The sequence below is a fragment of the Anopheles gambiae genome, chromosome 2, assembly GCF_943734735.2.
Source record: "Anopheles gambiae chromosome 2, idAnoGambNW_F1_1, whole genome shotgun sequence".
NCBI classification, from domain to species: Eukaryota; Metazoa; Arthropoda; class Insecta; order Diptera; family Culicidae; genus Anopheles; species Anopheles gambiae.
Window position 1 is genome coordinate 56,612,557 of NC_064601.1, and position 20,600 is coordinate 56,633,156.

The 20,600-nt window shown below is 38.0% G+C and overlaps 3 protein-coding genes across 3 annotated transcripts in view; 1 reads left to right on the top strand and 2 right to left on the bottom strand.

Annotated features, from left to right (window-relative positions):
- LOC1275919 (dopamine receptor 1) overlaps positions 1 to 2,559 on the bottom strand; it is a 78,944-nt gene extending 76,385 nt beyond the window's left edge. The window contains exon 1 of the mRNA XM_061650328.1: positions 2,527 to 2,559. Coding sequence (XP_061506312.1) covers positions 2,527 to 2,544 — 18 coding nt within the window. The 5' untranslated portion in view covers positions 2,545 to 2,559. The remainder of the gene's footprint in view (positions 1 to 2,526) is intronic.
- On the top strand, positions 1,198 to 2,101 carry LOC133391660 (integumentary mucin C.1-like). The gene is made up of 2 exons (XM_061647228.1): positions 1,198 to 1,985; positions 2,087 to 2,101. The coding sequence occupies exons 1-2, from the start codon at positions 1,215 to 1,217 to the stop codon at positions 2,099 to 2,101; spliced, it is 786 nt and encodes a 261-aa protein (XP_061503212.1). The 5' UTR covers positions 1,198 to 1,214.
- An 8,038-nt stretch (positions 2,560 to 10,597) lies between the features above and the next one.
- On the bottom strand, positions 10,598 to 20,344 carry LOC1275918 (DNA polymerase epsilon subunit 2). Its single transcript, XM_315206.4, has 3 exons — positions 20,192 to 20,344; positions 18,889 to 20,116; positions 10,598 to 18,796 (listed from the first exon to the last, which is right to left on the bottom strand). Exons 1-3 carry the CDS (start codon positions 20,260 to 20,262, stop codon positions 18,530 to 18,532), a joined length of 1,566 nt encoding a protein of 521 aa, XP_315206.4. The 5' UTR covers positions 20,263 to 20,344; the 3' UTR covers positions 10,598 to 18,529.
- Positions 20,345 to 20,600: the final 256 nt, after the last annotated feature.

The window sequence follows — 20,600 nt, forward strand, 5'->3', positions numbered from 1 at the left end:
ATTGATTACTAAAAGTCAGAGCCTTACGTATTGGAACACGGTCCATTCAGGGCTTGAACCCATGACGAGCATGTTGTTAAGTCGTACAAGTTGACGACTGTACCACGAGATCGGCACGATAAGCACAACATAAATAATATTGATGATCATTTTTAATTGTTGGTTCCCAATATGAAACGTAATGTACTTTCTACACGTGAGTTTCACTTTGATCACGTTCTAATTTAAAATTACCTTGCTTTTAAAACAAGCCTTATTACTGGACTGTTCAATAATAGTCGTTCAGAAATGACAATCTTTACTGCTTTTTCATTCAAGATTATCTTGTTCAATTGTACTAATAAATGATAAACTGTAGCATGCACATTAACATTATTTTATTATAACGTAACGAAAATAGCTCACCACATGACTGTTTATTTAAATGTAATAACCTTTTTTGGACAGCTCGTACACAAAACAACAAGACAACCATATGCTACGAGTCAAACGGCGTATAAGTATTCTCCTTTGCTTCTATAGTTCCTGATGTAGCTATTGTCCGTCAGAGACGGGTTCTGCATTCGTATAAAAACATCAGGTCAGCTTGTCTGCTAACTTTTCAAGAATTTTATCAAATGTTTGGCGGCAAACATAACTCTACTTCTACTTGACCAATTTTATCTGACATCTTCCATCTCCGATCGCGCCTATCGCGTGTTCATGTTTTGGTGAGAAATGAGCAAAGGAAGATAAATTTCTTCGTTTGCGGATCTCCGCAGTCCGACAGCTATTCAGTACAGGTGCGTACATTGGAAACGATTCAACGTGAAACGATACGTATATTGCGCAAACGCTTTCCGGTTAACATGGGGGCATATCCAACACAAACTCGGTGGGGTGGAACCATTCTGATTGCGATAGTGCTTGTGTTAATTATCTCAGTGCGAATATCCAGTGCAGCGGATTCAATTTGTGAGCGTATCGACTTCAACGACATAAATACATGGAAGGTGCAACAGTGTTCTGGGTCGCCTCGCGAGATATTTCGCCTAAGAACATACGCTTCGTCACCCTTGTTTCGCCCGTTTCGTGAACGCATTACCTATTTCCTCTCAAACGATGTGCGCGGTATTAGCTGTACGGAATCGATTAACAGTTTCTATATGAACGCTTTCACGGAGATACGCATGATCTATCAGCTAATGTTTAGAAATCCTTGCCTGCTGACCCTGATGGTATACGATTTAGATGTAATGGATCAGTTTGGGGAGCCACTTCTGGCACAAAATTGGACAACCCGTGCGCAAACATCAACGTGGAGTTTGTTTGTAGGAAAGGTGGAACGTGAAATACGGCGTGCGAGAATACAGCTTCAAGCTGATATGAGTGCAGATGGAGAGTTGGCAATAGAGTACATAACAGTGTTCAATCCTCTTGTGCTGGAAGAATTTTGTATGGTATTGGATGAATTTTACACAACGACAGAGACGACAAGCAGGCCTACCACAAGGACTACATCGATTCCGTACACGACTACTAGGCGAACTAGAAGTACCACAACATCCACAACAACCACTACTCTTCCGTTCACTACTACCACAACTCAAACAACTACTACTTCTCCTGCGACTACTACTAGTACTACTACAACTACGACCACTTCTACAGCAACTGTTACTACCACACCTACTACTACCACACCTACCACTACCACACCTACTACTACTATCACACCTACTACTACCACACCTACCACCACTACTACTACCACAACAGCTACTACCACACCAACTACTACTACCACAACAACTACTACCACACCTGCTACTACTACCTCATTCACTACTACTACTACCCCGTCCACTACTACTACCACACCTTCTACTACTACTATCACATCTACAACTACCAGTACATTACCTTCAACCAGTTCAACAAGTCCTATTACCACTACCACGACGTCTACTACAATGATGCCTACTACAACTACAACGATCACAATCGCTTCTACAACTACTACCTTTCGATCTTCTTTACCTACTACCACTTATACAATTACTTCTTCTACTAGTAATACATCGCCTACCACAACTACAACTTCTAGTGCTACTGTTTCTAAAACAACAAACACAACTTCATACACTTCTGTGAGTTCATCAACTGCAATGCCAACGACATCTTCCACCACTACTGTTCCTACAACATTTTCGATAAAAACATCTGCTATCTCATCAACACCAATTACATTTTTCACAACAACAACCGATATGACCGATTCACCATATACCACACAATCTACTATACACACAACGGAATCTGTCAGTACTGCTAAGTCGGAGTCACCTGATGGTACAACCACTTCTGTGATGAATACAACAACAAGAAGACGTCGTACTACTACTACCACCACGTTCAAAACACCAACCATATCTAGCACCTATACAAGCTTTCCTGATTTTAATGGAACGACTGCTGAAAATAGTGTCCCATCACAAAGTACAATAATAAGCACCCCCAGCAGTAGTTTGTCCACTGTACACTCACCCAGTACAACCGTAGCATCTAGCAGCTCAAATCTTCCATCTATACCACCGACACAAACTACCTCAGTGCTGTTCACGACCGAAATATCTACGCAAGCTACACCATGGGATCGTTCTACCACTACAGAAATGCACTCCTCCAGCACTACTGATATTTCTGGAACAGAGCCTATGGTGAAGGTACCAAATGCATCCTATGCGCTATGGATAGCATTAAGTGGTGTGTTTATCGTTCTATTTATCATTGCATCGGCCATCGCTTTATATATCTACGTGTCGGGGGTAGAAATTCACAATGCACTTGGTAGTATTGGCCACTTTTTCACCTGTAGCAACAAACTCAGCCGCTCGGCGAACGATGAAGACCCTTACGGCACGATGCAGCCAAATAATTTTGACCCATTCGATGCCTATTACAACCAACAGCTACAACAGCAACTGAAGAATAGACTACGTCCCAAACACAACAGTGTAAGCAGTATCAGTAACAACAGCAGCAAAGCAATCCGCCAAAAGTATCCCAAATTTAACGTAGATCCCTATCGGCATGCGACAATGGAGGAAACAGCTAATGAATCATCTTTTGATGCGCCCCGCTTCGAGCTGATGGACGATATCGACGTTATCAAATACAAAAACAGGCTAAATAAACTTTAGACATAGTCATAACTATATTTTTCAGTTTATCACAATGATGGGAACAAAAGGCAATACATCAGTATCTTATCGACGTAAAATGATGGCAGCATTCTTTGAGCACTCAAGAGCAGGTGATTCTAAAATACATGTATGGGTTTGTCAGTATGCATTCATAACAGCGGGCTTGCACCTATCATTTCAGAATGTTTGACCAACACATCAAGATGCATTCACTTTCAATGGCTCCTTTGAACTGTCGGGGTTGAAACCAACAACACATTACAAGCAACGAAACAGCTTCCTAACGAAGAGCTTCACTCGTTCTGCGCCTGTCCGTCCGAACCATGCTTACTAATGGGGAGTGGTGTTCATTTCTTCCTCATGTGAGAATTCATGCGAAACACATACTTTGCGCAATAGTTACTTCGTTGGAGCGAGCATTGCACGAATCCACTGATGTGTACTAAAAGCCACCTACGTCGAAAATTAGCGTCAGTAAACAGACTTTGATTGTTTCTGTTCCTAGATGTCACCACATGAAAATGCAAATATACTGACACTGAATTAATCTCCTGCGAACATTGATTATTGTCACGCATGGTTTGAAGAAGAGTGTCATAACAATAAAGTAAATCTTTTACATTCACCAAGAAACGCAAGATTAATGAGAGTGTATTCTGTATTCCCAAGAAATTCGCGATTGCAATCTAATTATTTTCTCTCATGACATACATACTGCGAGTTGCTCTAAAATTATCTTCATCGTAAGTGTTGTTATGTCATCAATTTCTACGCCGACCCGGTAAAAGCTACGATACCACACTACCCATCAATCGCTCCTTAACATTGGTTCATTAATTAGTGGTCACTGTGACGATGGTGAAATGAAGTAGCATACGCCAAACTGTTAAACGCATAAAGTCATTTAGCAGATAGCACTAATGATGCTATTATGTGAGGTTCGGTTCGGTACCGGTTAGAAGCCAGAATGATGAGTTTTCCTCAAGAGCACTAAACTCGACTATTCATACCAAAACATTAATTCCTCTTTCTTAGTGTGGTTTACTGCAGCAGTAGCATCCTTCCAATTGACATAGAACAGCGTTTCGGCATGAACATATCGGCCAATAAATGATCAACAAATTAAAGTACAAGAACTTTTAAGCCACTCATTATTGAAAAAAATGCATGAAAGTCGCTGAATTTAACAGATATAAACAAAACAAATTCAAAAAAGGAAACACTTACTATATTAATTTCAATTAGTACCTCATTGTTGATGTATCGTATATCATTTTTGCCGAAAGTATATCAAGCCACCACAATAAATAAATGTATGCGAGAGCAATCAATCCCCTTGGATTCAGCTTAATTAAAAGGACTGGTAGTGAAAGTTACAACCAACGTAATGGTGGTAAAAAAAAAGATTGCCATACTTCAAACTCGTAAAATATTCCCGCATAGAAGATTCGCAAACTACCTACCGTAGGCGAAAAGGATAAACTTTGCCAAGTATTATAGAAACTTTTACCGGCACAACGACACGGAAGGTAGACGCGTTGAAACAACTTAAATTATGAACGATGCACATTTTTACCCGGGAGATACTCTAATTACGGTCGGTTATAGTTTGAATGACATTACGAATAGGCGATCTTCATTCTCTTCCTCCTGGAACGGACCGGTGTACATACTTTCCTTAACTTTTGCCAAGATTTTCGTTGGCTATCATTCGTATCATGCTAAATGATATCTGTATAGATTTAATAAAGAACTGCCCACTACTACATATTCCATCAGGCTCTTTGAGTGCTGGAAAAAGAAAAAAAAACAAGATGAATTGTATTTCACTTCAGTCAAATAACTCGTTTGATTGAATTCTCTTGACCAGTTCGAGGCAAAACAGAAAATAATCTTTGATTAATTCTTCCTGATCTTGATTCACATTTTTCTTGTTATCGTTCACAATCAAAAGTTCCTAGTAAATTTTACGAATTGTAGTTGTTTCGCTTAGAAAACTAAATTAAAACATTCTACGCTGATACAAACGGTAGAATGTTTGTTATTTGTTTACTTTCATTTATTTTATTTTTCACAGACTTGAAAGAAGTTCGCGAAAGATTTGTTGTATTCTATCTGATTTTTCAACGACTGTTTGCAAATTGTTGTATTCCATTCGAAATGGAATTATCAACTGATGGCATTTGTTGGAAGAATGTGTGTTATTGCTGACTTAATTGTAGCATGAGATATTCATGTACCATCCTGCAAATTTGATTCAATTTTGAATGTGTTAGATGACTAACAAGGAGACAAATATTTGACGAAAGATAATAAAGTCATTTTTAGCCATGCGAAGTTAATAAAGACCTATCACATATGAATCGAGGGTCAGATCTTACATAGTTACATTTGATACAATTCAATTGATAGTTAAAAAACTGACATTTCAAATCGGGTTTGATGTTAGTACGTTGATCGAATGAATTTCGTAGCAAAATGACTTATAATAAAAACGGTAATGATCGGGTCACGTTTCCCTGTATCCTTTGCTTCTTGCTCTTTCTTATTAAAATTAATCTCTGCAATCATTCCGATATTTTAAGGTCTAACAAAGTAAAGGCTACATCCTCGTTCGATCTTGCAAAATCCTTTATATGTCATATTTAGATGAATATGTAATTTGTTCATTATTTTGATAATTCGTCTGCAAAATAGTCTTATCGACGGTATGATTTAATTATACCATCTTATATTTATAGGGGGCGATTTAGGAGCCTTGTAGATCGATAGTCTACGATAGTTAACCTCCCACCACCTCCGCCCCCCGTCAGCAATTAAAGTAAACTTTTCAATCTCCCAACAGCAAGCTGGATACAAGTAACACCCCCCCCCCCCCCTCCCCTCCTATAGGGAGCATCAACTCGTTTTACTGCCTAGGGCCCCCGGTACCCTAAATCCGCCACTGAGTATATCACTAATAGTGAGGTTCTATTAGTGATCTATTAGTTCCATTATTAGAAAAGTACAGTAAAATCGTTTATTTTTGTTGTTTAATGCTAATATACGTTGAGCGTCATTGTCTCGCGTGACATAAAGTTCATAGCTCAATTTTGCTTTGTCCGGTACAGTTGAATAATGTTTGTGTATCAGCGAGATGAATGCCAAACTCAAATAAAGTTTAACTCATTTTAACTTATTTCGCTTACATTTATAATCAAAAAATAGGTAGATTGGATGGGTGAATTGAGCTTCTTCAAACTACGCGATGTGAAACTTATCATCCCAATTCATCGAAAACTCATCATATTTCAACAAGAGCTAGCGCGACATTGTCGCGCGAGACAATATCGGGCTTCGTTTATTTGCACGGTTATCTTGCACTGATGTTGTGTTTTGACAAATTTCGCACAAGATGCGCTGTTGTCTATATATAAGGCGACGGACCTAAGTTCGTCAAGAAGATACTACGCAATGATCCTAGTAACATTCTTAATATAAAATTGATGATGGTTCATGAAGTCAAGAAGTCATCAAAATGCTGTGATTAGGCAGTGGTTATAGATAATATGAGTACAGATTTTTTACCAATGATGGAAAAACACAAACATTGGCTTAATAATATTTTTGATAGTTTATTATTTAAAGTACTACATTTTGAAGATTTATGTTTTTTTATAAGACTTCATAAATACATTCTTATGTTTGATTTTTCTTGACATATTAACTTCAACTTTTTTCACAACAAAGTGCTAATTTGTGAAGAAAGAAAACCTAGAAAGTACTCTATACCTTGTGGTGATAATTTTCTAACCGTTGTGATAAAACATCAGAAATCTTTAATACAACCACTTTCTATTTTCCTGCATAATCGAAAACAATTACATGGTTGTTATAAATAAAATCCGATCACTTCTTCAATTCCTTATGAAATCAAACCGATTTGGTCCTACCTTATCTCGCTACAATCGACGCGCATATATCCGAGCTTTCTTTATTTGCTTTACTCATGAGGAGAACCTCAAAATCGTTGGTTACACTTCCACCAAATCCAATGATGTACCGAAACCTCTCAAAACTCAGAGACCTTTCAACCACTCAATTTATCTCCATTTGTTTAAACCAATCAACGCTCGGCGGCAAACGCACGTTTAACATCCTTACTGGGGGAACCGTAGAATACCAAAATGATAGCAAAAGCAATATCGTTGAGAGATAAGCAAACTCTTTTCTTCACTTGTCTCGATACATGGGCTTGAACCGCTCAATTCCTGTGCGTTTTTATGTTGCTTTATCCATCCTTTTGCCAACAACCGTTACGGAAATGCCTTCGGAAGCAATATAATAACTTAGCAGGGAGAACGTTTGACGATCGGTAGGCCAAAGCAAATCTGCCTTTTTCATCACCATGTATGCTCTACATACAACTTCCAATGAAATTTGCATGAAAGATTCCTTCCCCGATGGTTTCAACACCATTAATACTTCTAAATTTTGTTTACATCGGTTTTTCTTTTAACATGATCACGTTATTTTATCAGTATTGGTAGGTTTGCACGAACAAAATGGGAAAAATTGATAGAGAATCGAAAATATGATCAAATCATGCCAGTTTATTTATGACTGAACTCTGCTATGACATCAGTAACTTACCTTATTTTTAACGATATGCAATATTTCTACATTTGAAATTTGTTTACGTAAGTGGTGTTGATGGGAACTAAAACCAAGGCGGAATGAAATTCTTGCCAAAACGATTTATTAAAATATAACGCGCCAAATTTTTTTTTTTCCACAGTTGGTTTTGAAAAAGGGCTGATTCCTGTCTTGCGGCCCTTTTTAACCCTTTTCTTAGGTTACGCTCGTTTTAAATGTCCCGTTTATGACAGGTAGTTGGATACCTTTGATGCGAGGTTCCAACAGGTGTGTTAAAATGTTAAATCAATATCACATGCTGTATCATGATGGCTACTATCACAAGCTGTCGATGAACATTAATAGAAAGCAGAAATTAATTACATACCTTTAATACTTATAAATTTAATTCAGATTCGGAACTGAATCAGTGACTTGTCGGAAAATATTTGTACGGATGATATGTCATGTTTATACCGATGGGTTATATAGCAAAATTTACATTCTTGACATAAAATATTTATTCATTTATTTATTTCGACAATTTTAGGGTCTGGTACTAAAACTAATCTTGCCTATTACCGAGTGCGTACAAATCTAATATCCTAGTTTTAAAGCTCTGCGTAGGAAAATGATAAAAAAGATTTGCTTCGAAATATGTTTTGCATCATAGTTATGTTTACTTATTTTTACTATTCAGGGCCAGGTCATATATACCAGGTCTCCGCAAATTCTCCGAGGCAGGCAAACTTCATGTTGTTCTCAAACTTTTGACGTACAGTAGCTGAAACCCTAACTCTTGCGCCTCATTTCTGTCATGCTTTACATCAGACATGTGTTACATTTCATGCTTCCTGGACTGTTCTTTGTAGTGGTTGTAGCAGCGGATAAGTAAGTAAGTAAGGACTGTTCTTTAAACCAAATATCGCAATACCTTCATATATCGATCGAGCATATTCTTGAGTTATCATGTTAAAACTCCAAATCAACATACGTTGTCTGTTCTATTCGAGCCAAAAAGTTCAAAACCACCAAAGTTGAAAATCAGACAATTGATGATACACTAATGATAAAATGGATAAAAGTGCACATCTTGTGGACAAGATGTAGAATGAAATAAATTCTATTCTAAGAGACAATATTAAGATTTGTTTTCCTTTGTGCCTGTTTTTTCTTCTTATACGCATTGGTAACGCTACTTCATAATTTTTAGTAGGTTTTGAAATTCCCTTTACTATTGCAGCGAGAGTAAATTTACTGAATAAACTGACCCCAAAACGAATTAGTTCTTACGGTAACGCTATCTGCCTCGCTATTAATTGTCATCTAAGGAAATCAGTGTTCTTCAACATTGGCCTGGACTTTTTTTCTTATACAGCAGGTCGAATTGATTTTTTCACTATACCATGCACCTCTCAGTGAATAATTACATTTGAAGAAAGAAAGTATCTAGCGAGCCTAACAGGCAGGTCCTTCAATACCTAGGAAAGTGGTTTTTAATTACCGCCTGTAAATGTACTAAAGTTAAACTGTTTTAAAATCTTATCATCTAGATATTATTAGGAAAATAATCAAATTAAAATTATTAGGCCTTGGGCTACACATAAACCAGGCCAAAGACCAAATTGATAGTGGCACCATCAGTGTCGCTACCAACTACCAATGCAAACTTACGTAGGCGTGACGTACAGATAGGTGAACGCACTTTTGAAGTCGTCCCTCAATTCACCTATAAAGGTTAAAAGTTCAGCAACGACAATAGCATGGTAGCTGTGTTGCGCGCAAGGATGCATGCTGCCAAACCGTCATTCTACAGACTGAAAAAAAAACAGATCACCTAAAAGAAACTGTCACGACGGACGGAAGCTGTGGCTATATAGCACTTTTATAGTAATCATATACGCCTCTGAGACATAGACACTGTTCAAATCTGACGAAACCCTCTCAGCTGCGTTCGAGAGGAAGATTCTCAGAAGGATTATTGGCCCCGTGTAAGACAATGGACAAATATAAATTAGCCAGTCTCATAGTACAGTCGTTAACTCGTACGACTTAACAACAAGCCCGTCATTGGTTCAAGCTCCAACTAGACCGTGCCGCCATACGTAGGACTGAATATTCTGCTATGGGGGGTAATCCAAAAGCCACTGTAAGCCAACCCCACAAGTGGTACAGGCAGGCCTTGACCGACAACGGTTGTTGAGCCAAAAGAAGAAGAAAAAGATAAGACAATGGAGGGGCCGTTACAACGACGAGCTATACGCGAGGTGTACGGCAACCTCACTGTCGTGTACCGTATTAAGCTCGCCAGGCTCCGGTGGGCTGGCCATGTTGTACGCATGGAAATGGACGACGGATAAGTAAGTAACCATATATAAATGCACTAAAATTAAACTATTTAATAACCTTATCATCTAGATATTATCTGAAATGGAATCAAATAAAAATTATTAGTCTCAGCTGATATGATTACCGAAGCTGATTATTAGTCTCAGCTGATTTGATTACCGAAGAAGTTTCTTCCAAGTATGGTTATGCAGTAACAACTAACATTTTTTAACCATTAACAAAAACAGATAAGAGTATATTCATTGTAAATGTACAATAAAACGGTGTTAAGTCGCTGTTTGCAATTTAATACATTTAAATTGAACTTCATTGGTTCGTTAAGTTTTTCACATTTTCGAATGTACATTAAATACTCACACTTTACTCAGTTAAACTTTTTTGTTAACATTATTTAGTTTCCTAAGTTTATTCTGCTGTAGCAGTGCGATATCAATAAAAAAACACTACTGTTTTTTGTTGCCAGAGAAAATAGTTTTATTGTTTATTGCATTTTAATTGGTTCTATTGTCCTGTCTTGTGTTACACTTGGGCTTTGTTAGTTTGCACGAGCCTTGCTGCACACGCATGTATCTTTGACGCACTTTCCTTCATCGAAGTCCTTGGCATGGCACCGCTGTACACAAGCCTTAGCAGCGGCCTTCGGATTTTTGCTACTGCAGACATCGGCACTGAATCCAGCTCCGAACAGCGAGCACAGAGCGAGGAAAGCGAACAAGAATGCGAAAGTGAATTTCATCTTGAAGCACTACTTCTGGCTTTACTTTCCTTGCAAATGCTGCACGACAACCGAAATCTCCCTTTTATATGGTCGGAGACAGGGTAATGAATTGCTCATGTTTTGGAGACCTTCCCCGAAGTCCCTGTAAACGCCAAACCATTTGTTCAAACACTTAATGAAACTGATGCGCAAAACAGCTGTTTAATTACAGGAATATTCTAGATTTTCTAAATCTCTGCAAATGGATCATACGACAAGCCGATTTTACAAAAGTGTTATCAGTACCATGCGCAAACAGATATTTTCGTTGTTTAGCGACTGTCCAATTTTACGTGTCAGGAGGAAAATGTTAACTCTGTTGCCATATTACGTAGATTTGTATAAAAAGACCCAACAACAAATTCAGGTGAACAATTTAAAGTAATTTCATTTTATAGTTAAAATTCAAGAATTTTTATTATTTTGTTTCCTCAAGTGTTTTATAAAGTTATATGCGTTATTAAATTAAAATAAAGCATAGCCAAAAATTAAATAAATTTAACCTATTTTAAATACATCTTCTTCTTTCAGTAAAGAAGCTTCATCGAGCAATTCCAAACTTTTTTGCTGGCCTCAACGGTCTTAAACGCCCTGCCAGCATGATACTTACTGTTCCAAAAAAATGTTTAAATCAGCATAAACCATTATGTTTGATTCAAATACTTTTTTAAAAATACAAAATTGTCTAATTTGTATAATATTTATAACCTTACACTTTTTTTGTTGATTGATTTGTATATTTTGGTCATGTAGTCAGTCCTACGTATTGGGGCACGGTCCATTCGAGGTTTGAACCCATGACAGGCATGTTGTTAAGTCGTACGAGTTGACGACTGTACCACCAGACCGACCCTAGATACAACGATTGCTTTAATTTATTTCATCACTGTCCTGTAATGCCTACAATATGGCATAATGTTCTAAAAACATCCAAGAAAACCAACATTTTATATCATTTTTGACAACCGCATCGATTGTTCCCGCTTCGATCGAGTTTGGGAAAGTGGCTGATAGACTGTGCAATGTCTTTTGATACGTTTAGTTGGATGAATCTGATTGATGAAATCTCAAATGCTAAATTAAATGCTGAAAATTAAAATTCACGTTTTTATTTAAACGTTTTTAAATTAAACACGTTTTTATTACACTACTAAATATTGTTAATAGAATGTTTACTATGAGATATTTTTTATATTTATTATAAAATTCAATTTTGGCTGCTCTAAAAATGTGTAACAAAGTTGCCAAAATTAATCATACAGCATGCGATGTAGAATGAATAATATTTTTGTACACGTTTTACAACGTTTTCCATCACACTTAGAAATCCGTCACGTCATGGAAGAGTCATAGAAATCCCAAATCAATTGATGATCTTTTTTAACTTACTCGGTTTTTTTCTTGATTGGTACAATAATCATAATCGATCTAAGGCTGCCATAAGGCACCACTGACTTTGATATCTAACAGCCACTTTCCAAAACTCGATCGAATTCGGATGGAAGCGATTGTTAAAATGTCCTAAAGGAGGTTTCTGTGGATGTTTTTGAACATGTTGCTTAATTGTACGCATAACTGCACAGAGTACTCACAAAATATATTAAAGCAACTGTTGTATCCAGGCAATTGCAACTATCGTTCCTCTCCTATGGAGTTTGAGAAAGTGGCCGTAAGACTTTTTCGTTTTCCCATAACTGGATAAATAGGTGTTGTAAACATTGATTTTTGTATTGTAAAAGCTCGTTTACGTGCATAACAAGCCAGTTGTTATGCATGTTGATAGTTGATAGTTGATGCATCTGCATCATGCATGTATATGAAATGTTGTTTATTTTACTATATCATCTAAAAACCATTTTGATATATTGATCTGATAGTCGGTAGTTTGTATCTAATTAGGCATATTTATAAATTAGTAAACTTATAATGATAAATTATGTAAATATTATATTTTAATGGTAGAACGCACAAAAATCTACTATTTATTTATAATAACTTAATTCTTTTATTGTCACTGTCAATGCACTATAATCACACTTAAGAACAAACGCAGTTGCCGTTTAAACATTGGCCTCCTTTGAATTTTAAATCAACGCACTTCAATGGACAGATGATTGCACCTGCAGAAGGTAGAATTTCTCCACAAATCATATCTGCTTTGGTTTCTACGGCGAAGAATACCAGCGATGCCAAGGTCGTCGCAGCGAAGAAGAAGGAAAAAAAATTCATTTCCAATTCCTTTTTTGTGATGTTTAATCTATTCAAGTAATCTTGCTCGTGTACTACACACACGTGCTATTGTTCGAATTGAAGGTGTTTTATACTTTGAATAGATTTCAGTTAGCCAGCCCACACAAAACAGCACTTTATGGCTTCAACAAATACAACGCATTTCTGCGAATTTTCACCAACTTCAGCAATATTCCACCTGATTAAATTGAGTAGACACAAACAATCTGAATCCACATCGTGTGAATGACATATGCAGAACAGTGCCGGTATATATTTTTTTAATTTCTGTAGTCTCGATACAAAAGCAAATGTTGTATAAAAATGATGATAAGTCTTTTAAATAGAAAAAATAAACTTTGGTTTATTTTTTAATTATCAAACAATTACATAAAATAGTTTATTATCAATAAAAAATGATACACGTGATAATTAAAGTGTTACATTAAAAGACGAAAGACATTGCATTTTGTTCCTATAGCCGAACATTACACTTTACGTGGCACATATAACGTATGCATTTCATTTGTTTGAACAAGTGCCTCGCATCTGCAAAGAAGCTACAACCATGGAACATGTATTTTATAAGAATTTGGAGTTTGTCTCTCGTTGGGATCGGTTCATAAAGAGTGTAAAAATGGCTAATCTTTTTTTTTAACGAGATATTATATTTCTTAGCTCATCGAGGGGTTTTAAGAAACAAGCTATCAAACAGAAATATTCCCCTAGTTTAAGTAAAACACTACTCAACTTAGTTGTATTTGTCGCGGTTATCACGATTTTCTGAAAAATGGATTTAATGTACTAGTATTTTTGAATAAATATGATGGTTTTTAGACTCTTATTATTTATTTTATAGGTTTCGTAAGAGCAAATTTGATTATCTTTGCTCTTTGAATTATTTAAAAATGGTTGCAAAAAGGTAACATATTTTGCATTAAACAATATGTCTGTCAACTCAGTACTACTCGAGAAGAGATTGTACTTTATTTGATATAGTGTTGCTTTTAGGTAAACAAGCTCCAGTTAACGAACAACGTTCGCTAACTGGAGTGACGTTCCTATGGATTGATTGTTTTGATTCACGTTGACTGGAATAAACATACCATTTTTTTTTTCATATATGTTGATATAAAGTATAGTAATTCGTGTAATGGCATAAATTAATAGCAAACGTAGGTAAAAGACCCTAAATTTGTGTGAAAAATGCACATTTGCGACAAATTTCTCTTCTTGAGATTTCGGATGTTTCATATTTTGTTTTGTTTAAGTGTTCGTTAACTGAGAATCACTCCAGTTAACGAACCTCCAGTTAAAAAACACTCCAGTTACAACACATCCAGTTAGCGGTCATCTACTTATCATTTAAAAAATATTTCACTACTTTAAGCGAACACTGTTTCATCTGATGAATTACATAGCCAAAGTGCGGATTAGCGAAGTGTCGATTAACGATCGTGAGTATTTAAAAGGAGAATAGTCTCGAGCGTGCACATGCGTTTAATCACCCCAAATGCAGAAATCATCACCCGGTTCTTTAAAAAAAACTATCTAAGTTTAATTTCTACAGTGTACAACCGAGCACTTCATAACTGGATGCAAAACTCCATAGCTGTTTTAAAAACTTCTCTTGATGATTTAAAATATTCCCTTATATGCCCGCAAACCTTCATAGCAACTTTGCAAACATTTTCTAACTATCTGAAACATTCCACCGATTACCTCAAATAGTCCATTATATGATTTGAAACCCTGTAAGTCATCCAGCGTTTATAAGTTTACCTAACAATAGTTAATTATATAAATCCATGACTGTTGAATGAATAAAACGGCACAAAATTGGTATTATAATTTGAAAACATTCAACATTTGAATTTAAACATTTGAAACATGAAAACATTCAACATTGGTAAAATAACTAATATAGCTTGCACTATCTTTAAATAACTCCGGGTTTTTTCACTGTGGGCTCATAAGCCGGACAATTGTGGCGATTATTCAACAAAATGCAGTTTCCGTGTCAATAGTGTTGTTTTATAAACAGTATTGATTAGTTATGTATCAAAGTGCGTAGTTTTTATATTAAACTATATAGTACAGTCTCTCCCAGAGTTAAGCGAATAATGCATTTCGGAGACATTCGCATAACTCAGATTTTCGCGTAAGTCGAATATCACGTTTTACAGCCAAAATATATTCGATGGATAATAATTTTTGATTGAGTTTAGTTCATTCATGTAATTTATAACTTATTTGATGAAATTGGTGAAGAAAATTAGGTTAGTTCTGTGTTTTTAGTAATTAAAAACTTTTGAAAATGTTGTAAATAATTTTTCATTTGACATTTTATGGAGATTTGTACTAATTTGACAACTGAACTGTCAAAAATAAAAATTCGCGTAACTCGAATTTGTGTAACTCGAGTGTCGCGTAACTCGACTGTATAAAATGTCTCCAATAGTAGTGTGGCCAATGGGGGTAAAATCGACAGGGCGGTACACAACAGTGTGTACATTAGTCTCATAGGACAAAGAGGCTCATACTTGGTATTTGGTACTTTATGTCTAAAAATGATCTAGAGCCCTTGATAATTGTTTTATTATATCATTTCATAGACTTGAAAAAACGATCAGGCATAATTATTCGTTGTTAGGCAATGTGTTAGATCGTCATCAGGAAGTTGGTGATCTAGGTCGTTGTTTACTTGTCTTGCGCGCTGGTGGGTGAAGTACTGGTCAGTACTTCGGTTCCCGCATTGCACTACGATGATTTACACAATAGAGAGGCAATACAACGGAAGTTTACAAGACTTGCTTTAAAATGCCATCAATTCAGAGGAACTACAACCTTGCCAAGTTATCGCTCGCGTTGCCTTCTGCTTGGTCTACAGACGCTCGAATACCGTTTTAAGGTAAACCAATGAGTATTTGTTGCTAAAAAATAAAAAAATAAACGAATTAGACGTTGTTTATTTGAGAAGAGCAGCAACTACGTGCCTTCGAGACCTCTTCGCTCTCGTAACTTGCTTGTTGGTGGGAGCAAGCGTTCCTTATATGGATACAATGAACTGTTACTAGCTATGACAAGGCAATTCAATACATGGTCTAATCAGTTTGATTTTAATTAAACGACCAAAGCCTTTAAAGAAAATATTTTATTAATTTCCAATTTTGGCGACACAGGATTGAGGCACATGTTAGGGGAATAAGTTAGGGATTATGTGTTGATTAGCTAAATAAATAAATTAAATTGTTTAATAAATAAATAAATAAATAAACCTTAGGGGCCCAGTAGTCGAGGGATCTGGAGCATCTCCCCGCCAGCAAGCCATTACGGTGAGTTTGAATCAAAGCCAAATGCAATATCCCCCTGACACCAACAAGGGGCCTCAACTCCTTTTACCGCTTACGGCCCCCTACACCATAAATCAGCAACTCCTTCGCGGATGACATCGACATCATCGGCAGGACAACAGCGAAGGTGTGTGAGGCGTACACTCGACTCAAACGCGAAGCAGCAAGAATTGGATTGAGAATCAATGCGACGAAGACGAAGTACCTGCTTGCCGGAGACTCAGACCATCTGGGAAGCAGTGTATTAGATGACGGCGACAATCTCGAGGTATTACAGGAGTTCTGCTATCTCGGGACGGTCGTTACTTCGGACAACGACATCAGCAGCGAAATCCGGAGATGCATTGTTCAGGGGAATTGTGCATGCTATGGGCATCACCGGCTGCTGAGATCCAGAAGACTTCGAGCCCGCACGAAATGTGAGATATATTGCACATCGATTCGCCCGGTGGTCCTCTACGGACACAAGTCCTGGACCATCCGAGCGGAGGATGCAAACGCTCTGGGCGTGTTTGAGCGACGTATCCTCCGGTGTTCCCATTTTTGGCGGTGTTCGAACATGGAGCGTGGAGTAGAAGGATGAACCACGAGCTTGCTGAGCTGTACGGTGAACTGAGCATCCTGACGGTGGCGAAGGATACGATAGTTGGGGCATGTCATGAGGATGCCGGACTCATACCCCACCAAGAGGTGTTCGACAGCGATCCTCAGTGCAGCATAAGGCGAAGGGGATCACAACGAACTCGATGGCTGGATCAGGTGTCTACATGGATGGGAGGCTGCAGACAGTGACCGAACATCCTGGAAAATTATTGTTAACCGGGCCATGTCACATCGACGTGCTCTATCGTGAGCAGGCCAACTAGAGAGCTAGAGAGAGAGAGAGACCCATGACGCAACCCATTATCAAGTCTTGCGAGTTGATGTCTGTACGACGAGACCGGACTAATCGTATATAAACTTAATCCAAAAGCGACATTTCTTCCTAAGATGCCATAAACTTCGTCTTCTTGTTTTTCTTTTTGCCGTAACAACCTACGCGGTCATACCAGCCTATATAGGCTTCAGAGACTTATATAATATGTCCACGCATACGGAAAGAAGGACTTTGCTTCAGGGAGACGGTCTAGTGTTCATAATCGATACAGTTCGGCCTTGTGGGAGCCAGTAAACCAATAACCATTTTAATCCGACGATCATTTGATCCAAAATTTATCGAACCGTGCTTAAAATAGCCTGGGTCTTAATACCCTACATCTAAGGATCTAAAAATATCTTTTTGAGACCCGCAAACAAGCCTATGTATAAATTCTTCATCATTGTTCTAAGACGTTCTAGTCCAAATAAAAGACACCGAATGTTGTTGGCAACCTTACCGACCCCAGTACTTGCCGAGGCAGTTGCGCTGTCGTCAGTCAACGTCCACAGTGACGACAGTGAGTATTATAACCATGGTTGCAAAGTTTAAAATAATGCACGACTAATTAACTATTCCGCCTATGTGGTCCATGTCCATAAGTCCTACTTCTGCTGTAAACAATGTTACACTGATATAAAAAATGCATTGAATGGTAGCTCTGGTATACTGATGCCCAAATCGCAAAACAACAATAAAGCAATAATTATGTTTACGATAGCCCGGAGTAAGTTTTAAAAAAACATTACTGGGGATCTTTATTTGCGAACTGCTAAACTAAGACTAAAGCTAACTTCTGGATTCGGTGGTATTTAGCTAGGCTGGTGTTTTCGGTGCTGCCAGGTTTGCCGGTCACGTTGTCGTCCACGTTTATGATGATCATGTTGCCTCGGTCCGTCTGAGCATACGACACCACACCTGGTCGTGGGAACCTGCTTCCAGTGGAGTTCCCGTTGGAACCTGACTCCGCGCGTGGAGTAACATCGATGGCTCGCTTGCGACCGTTTTCTTACTCAGCACCTGTATCATAGCGCGTAGCGCATGTGTACATAACTCAATATTAAAAACTTGTTTAAAAGTAATTTTTACATTTATTCGCGATTGTTCTGTGTACTTAAATATTTGTTTACTCCTCATCAGGTATTTGCGAATCTTCAACTGTTCTGCTAGAGGGATAATACACCTTAAATGCATATTTTGATTTCGGAAAGGATCCTACATTCATAACAGTGCACTCCTGTTCAGTTGTATGAAAGCCTTGACATGGATCCCCTATAACGATTAAATCAGGTAACGGATAGAGAGAGAGGGCAGCATCATAATTCCAGTGTGTAGGAAACGCAATCGGTGTTAAAGGCGCTAACGTATTCTGATTAATAATTGTCCGGGCAAACTGCAGAGGTAACAAAAAAAACGAGGTACAAAATAAAAGCATTAATTACAAATCAATCGTTTCTCGATCGTTTTAGCTCGCTTAATACTCACATGCTCTTCCAATAGTCCTTCTTTGGGAAAATGTATCGTATTCCGACACAATTTGGTTACCAAATCGGCACGACACACAACAATTTGCTGAGTACAGTATTGCAACCGGCACGGATTTGTGGTCAAAATAGTTCTAGGGAATCGTTTTTTCAGCTCTCCTGCTAAAGCTTCTGGTACAGGAGGTCGAGGTAAGATATTCGCAGCTGCGGGATCATCAATGGAAGGCACAATAACTAAATCGGTTTGCGATTTTAGCTTCTCACAACTGGACAATATTTCACCGAGCTTTATAAAGTGACCTTTTAGTGTGTAGACATTCTCGATGCTTCTTGCGAACGGTCCCATAAGTACTATCGCTACCGGGGGGAAATCATCGTATCCTCTCAGCAATTGTTCCAACTTTTCCATCACGATCGGATTGTCCAGCCAACAATCGGACAGAAACACAAGACTGTGCTCCACATTGGCTTTCTCCAAATCGTTTAGATTGCGAGAGTATTTCAGAAGCGTTTTTGAGGGACCACCCCAACTGTTCACGGTTCCAAAGAACGCTCTACTGTTAGTAGCAAGCTCCGGCATTGGAAATCCAATCTCCTCTACTTTCAATACACCGTCGCGATATTTACCGTACGCAAGCAAGAAACATCCCTCACAAAACAGTCCTGGCGAGTAGGTTGCCGTGCTTATGTCGATCGGAATCGATCCAGTAGGATCTTCCAAATAATAACGACCTTCCGTTAGCTGCGTCAATAATCCCAGCAAGACAACATCGTTCATTTTCGAGGTTGAGAGTATATTCTCTACTTTCCGTAGGCTGAGTTTGTTTCTATTGCCAGGTGCCTCCATGCCAGGTGTCGTGCGCTGGGAGAATGTTTCGTGGCGGCTTGTCTTCTGCCACAGCAACCAGTATCGTTCGCGAATGTAGCTAGACTTACCATCCGGTGTGGCCAATAAACTTCTCTTGTTGGTGTCTGGCAGAAACTTTTTTTTCTCCGCACAGTACACGAATGAAGGCACCTCGAAAGCACTGATGACACGGAAAATCGTCTCGGTATCATCTAATCCTGTGTTGTTCGCTTCCTTGATGGCCAGTTCTATGTGTTGTTTTTCTATAACGGGAAGGTTCAAACACTGCCCCTGCACATGATTGGCCACATTCGTGATCCATTTCTTGCGTTCTGCGTCGTCAAGAGGCTGAAGTTGTTGGGCAAGAAACGTGCTGGCCTCACTAAAATGATATCCGGACAACAACACCCCATAAAATAGTGTTTGTACGAAGAAAAACTACAACAAGCATAAATACCTTCGAATCTGAAAACCTCCAAGCGAAAATCGGGAAACTATTTGCGATTTTAGGCGGTGTATTTCACTCATTTTCGTGTTTTGCCTATTACCAATTTAATTTGACGCTACAGTCAAGCAAACAATCGCTTCTTGGCACATTAGCTGGTTATACACATAGCTCGAAACAACAGTCAAGTATCTACGGCACCTGCAAGATTATTGGTTTCTGTATTAATTTGTTATCCATTGGACAGCTAAAAATGGCAGTCTTATAATAAATCTATTGCATTTTGTAAAATGTGATAACCTTACTAACAAAAACTATCAAATGTACGATACAACGCTAAATACATTTTTACAACAACGATTATTGCCGTGCATTGTGTATACGCGGCAGAATATTGACATTGACGGCACAACACCGTTTG

What these genes read in the sequence shown, in the direction of transcription:
- LOC133391660 (XM_061647228.1), top strand. Translation starts at nt 1,215, where the DNA reads ATGGTATACGATTTAGATGTAATGGATCAGTTTGGGGAGCCACTTCTG.
- LOC1275918 (XM_315206.4), bottom strand. Translation starts at nt 20,262, where the DNA reads ATGAGTGAAATACACCGCCTAAAATCGCAAATAGTTTCCCGATTTTCG. An exon ending in GGAGGTTTTCAGATTCGAAG is followed by an intron (nt 20,117 to 20,191) that starts GTATTTATGCTT and finishes ATATCATTTTAG; the next exon opens with TGAGGCCAGCACGTTTCTTG. An exon ending in AAGGACTATTGGAAGAGCAT is followed by an intron (nt 18,797 to 18,888) that starts GTGAGTATTAAG and finishes TTACCTCTGCAG; the next exon opens with TTTGCCCGGACAATTATTAA.